At 55.0% G+C, this 3725-nt stretch overlaps 1 protein-coding gene across 1 annotated transcript; it reads right to left on the bottom strand.

Annotated features, from left to right (window-relative positions):
* Positions 1-557: 557 nt before the first annotated feature.
* CSUI_002841 (uncharacterized protein) lies at positions 558-2286 on the bottom strand. Its single transcript, XM_068063040.1, has 2 exons — positions 1593-2286; positions 558-1451 (listed from the first exon to the last, which is right to left on the bottom strand). Exons 1-2 carry the CDS (start codon positions 1956-1958, stop codon positions 1131-1133), a joined length of 687 nt encoding a protein of 228 aa, XP_067924982.1. The 5' UTR covers positions 1959-2286; the 3' UTR covers positions 558-1130.
* Positions 2287-3725: the final 1439 nt, after the last annotated feature.

Raw genomic sequence — 3725 nt, forward strand, 5'->3', positions numbered from 1 at the left:
CCGTGCATACTCGATCTGCAGTGTGGAACGATCCGTGGTCCGCTTGAGCTCTGGCAGAGCGCAGCCGCCTGACTTCTCTCAAGCAACGCCCGTATAGAAGTCCTGATAGACCGCGACTTCGTAAGACCAAGGCGCTGCGGAAGTCCATAGGCATCCGGTACTGGTAAGGAACACGGGACTGCACGTCTACCAAGGCCATAGTATCAGGGGCTGCTGTTTCAACCACGGCATGGGTGGAACTCGGTGCTTGTCCACTGTCGCCGCGCCATGTTCTGCGATTACGTATCTTTCCGGGCCAGCGCAGACAATGTTTGGTTCGCCAAAGTATCGTGGATTTGGTGACCAGCACAGACCGCTGCTGTATCGGGAGAGATCACGGTCTCGGGCAATGCCTTCAGTCAACAGCACTGCCTGCCATCAAAAGTGCCTCTCCGGAGCTGCTGCCCCCCGGCTTACGGTGTGTATTTCACAGAGCAAATGTTGCCAGTTTCTTTTGTAGAGACCTAGTGCCCTCGAGGATCCCAGCTACTAAGATACAGTGACAGCAAGACGGCGTTCTGCCGGGACTAAAGCGCATGTTCCTGCGCCCTCTTCTCCGCCCTACAAAGGGAAAGAGCTGCGAATCCTGTTATTGAGCCAGTTTTTCATTCTGGTATAGTGAAGGCGCTTAAAGGCACGAGGCCATGCACGGCCATCCACGCAGAGCAGACAGTGACAGGAGATACCCACGAGAAACACCGTAAGGAACCAACAACCAGCCCCCGCTGGCTGTTCGTTGCCTTTGACGAGTCGTTTTGACACCCTTTGGCACGAGACGCATCCTCTGTCATACCCTATGAGCTTGGTTTTCACAAGGCCCGCCACCCTTCATTCTTTTCTGCACTACGCTGGCCTGACGGCTCAGCCTCACAGTGAAAACACGTTCTTGAGTTGACCTCCGTGCGACTCCGGAGACGGTGAGAAAGACAGCGGCTCAGTGTGCTGTAGCATCCACACCCTGCCCTGCTCCTGTCTTTCTTCTCTTTCCCGGAGCCTGCCAACTGCCACAGGAGCGAAAGTCTGACCAGCCGACAAAAAACGATTATGAGACGCCGAGCCAACAATCCGTTCCGCTCTATCACTCCGAGGTCTCATTCAGCACGACGGTAGCTGAGCACCAGACAGTGAGCCTCCGGTGTCTCAGGGCACAACTCATATTCTTGTTCTATTACCTGGAGAGCGAGGACTCCTCCTGGACTAGATGAAAGCTCGACCAGCAGCTGTCGCTGCCATGATATGAGGTCTTTTTCCGTCGGTAAGTGAAGCAGCTCCTCTGGAGAACTTCTCCCAGAATACTGCGCCGTAGGGGCGGCGGCGTGGTTGGCCAGCCCCAGCCGTCGTACTTGCGCGAGCTCGCGTACAGCAGCCTTGTACCACTGCAGAATACCTGCTACGGATCGAGATGGCAATTCCTGAACACAAAAGGCAAAGCACAGGCAGGCAGCCAAACAGGAATGAGACTATTTTCGCCGCTTTTCGAAGTAGAACGACAAGCCAAACCTGTTATTTCTTTTTTTCTGTCGCCCCCGGGTAAAACAGTGTCAGTGTCCTACCTGCAGGAGAGGCTTCCTGTTCCAGTGAAGAGGGAGTTGGAGTCTGCCGGAAGGCGTTGTTGGAGACATGAAAATACAGGCTGAACGGGACGGTCCGGGAGAGCTAGGCTGGAATGTGCCGAACGGGTCATCGTCTGCATGCCGGGGTGACTCCGCTCCTGCCGCAGTCGTTTGTTCACCGGACGCGCAGGTATTGAGTCTAGTACAGCTGGAGCTGCACGACGCCGTAAAAGGAGGGCCACTCTCTCCGCTTTCTGGGTTATCTGTGTCTCCGCTTGCCGCTGGCAAGCAGTAATTCGCCGGATCGTGCTTGGGGAAGTGAGGACAGGTGCCGCGTCCAGGCCATGCAATGGCGGTTTCCTGCATCGCGGGAGATCGAATTCCGACAGACGCGTCGTCGAAGACTGCTACAACCGAGGGCCTAGGAACCCCCCGCGCCCTTTCTGCGCCTGGCTAACAACAGTTTAAGGACTGATCTGCGACACTGGACACTCCCCTACGAAGCCCTGTCCGAGAGCACGGCACAGCGGCCGGCAAGATGTTCCCTGCGAGTTCCTTGAGGCAGTGAAAAGATAAGCACAGGCTATACTTTTATCAGTTCTTCCAAGCCTAAGGCCTGTGGCAGCTGGAGTCCATGGATTGGGAGGAGGCTTCTCAAAGTCTGAAAGGTACACCGGGGCCCGACCAGGGAAACTGAGCACAAGGAAGAGGAAGAGCCGACTTGCCACTTGTGGTACTCTGGAGAGCTGCCCTGATAGAGACTCCGTTGATGCCGAGTGGCCGCATCCTCTCGTAGAGATCCCCACCCGGCTATCCGCGCGGACTGCTCCCGTTGTCGTCGTCCGAGTACAGCTGTGCGATGAAACGACACATACACAGGCAGGCACAAGGTCTGATGCCACCGGCATCTTCGCAGGAACGTGGTAGGCCTGCTCGAACGAAAAAAAGAAATGCAGGCTACTGCCCGTCCCAGAACATACAGTCCATGGGGTGTCTATACACCCCTCTTGGGAGATGTTCCTATGCGGAGACGGTTCTCGAGGTGTCTCAAGCAGGAGTGGCCTGGTAGAAAGATCGGGCGAACGCAAGGGTAACCCCAGCGCATGTAATTCGATTTTTTTGTTGGATCAGTCTGTTCTGGCCGTGTTAACTGGAGGGGTGATGCCTGTTTCGTCGGAAACAGGATCTCGAGCCACACTTCCCAAGCAGCGTAGATTGTCTGTTGCCTTGCTGCTCAGATTCCTGGGGTTCGTGAGGTGTGGGAGGCTCGCCGTCGTCGGTGATGACGAGAGCCGAGCTCTCCATTCTGCTGTCGATCCAGTCGGAGAGAGTCCTCCTCTCGTTGATGGCTGATGCTCCAAGTACCTTTCATCCACACATGGCACTGCTAGAATGAGCCAGTTCTCCGGATAACCCAGCACTGTCATTTTCAAGATGTGCAGAATATGACTCTAGACAAGCAGCTGGGCGATGAATACGGGATTCAAGCTTTGCCACGAGGCAACGCGGGGACACGATGACAGCCTGCAGGTCGAGAAGGTACCGTACTTCCGAGATTTCATTCTAACGGGCACAACTCCAGGCTTTTCCTGGTCATCTCGGAGAGAATTGGTCGTCTACATTTACGTAGTAACGAGCAATCACACAAACTATCTGGTGTTGACTCTGCAGGTGGCCTCTGGTCGCCTAGGCCGGACTGGCACCACCATCGTGGATTTCTGAATTCAGGTAATACCGAAGCAACCTCCTACAATGTCACAGCCAGCTGTATCGTCTAGAGACCTCTATTTATGGCCTCATCTCTCCGTGATGACTCGGGTAACTGGCTGGCGCTGTCCCAATCACTATCCGTGACACCCTGAATCAGGACATGCTCTTATGATGCCTGCTAATCACGGCCAGGCGCTCCTCTTGAGGAATACTTATTTTGTGTTGTGTGAACCCATTCCCATTTCTTTATGCTCCGAGATAGAGCGCGCCAGACGGCTTTTCCAGGACTGCAGAGTGACACATTCACTGTGATCTGTCAAGGACGGATGACGCGTGTCACTAGTCTTCACTTCGCACAGAACAGCCCATCCGTCACAACTGGAGTACCCAACTTGAGAGACCCGTCCGCCATATTTCCTCGCG

The sequence above is a fragment of the Cystoisospora suis genome (genome assembly GCF_002600585.1).
Source record: "Cystoisospora suis strain Wien I chromosome Unknown contig_1206, whole genome shotgun sequence".
Classification (NCBI taxonomy): Eukaryota; Apicomplexa; class Conoidasida; order Eucoccidiorida; family Sarcocystidae; genus Cystoisospora; species Cystoisospora suis.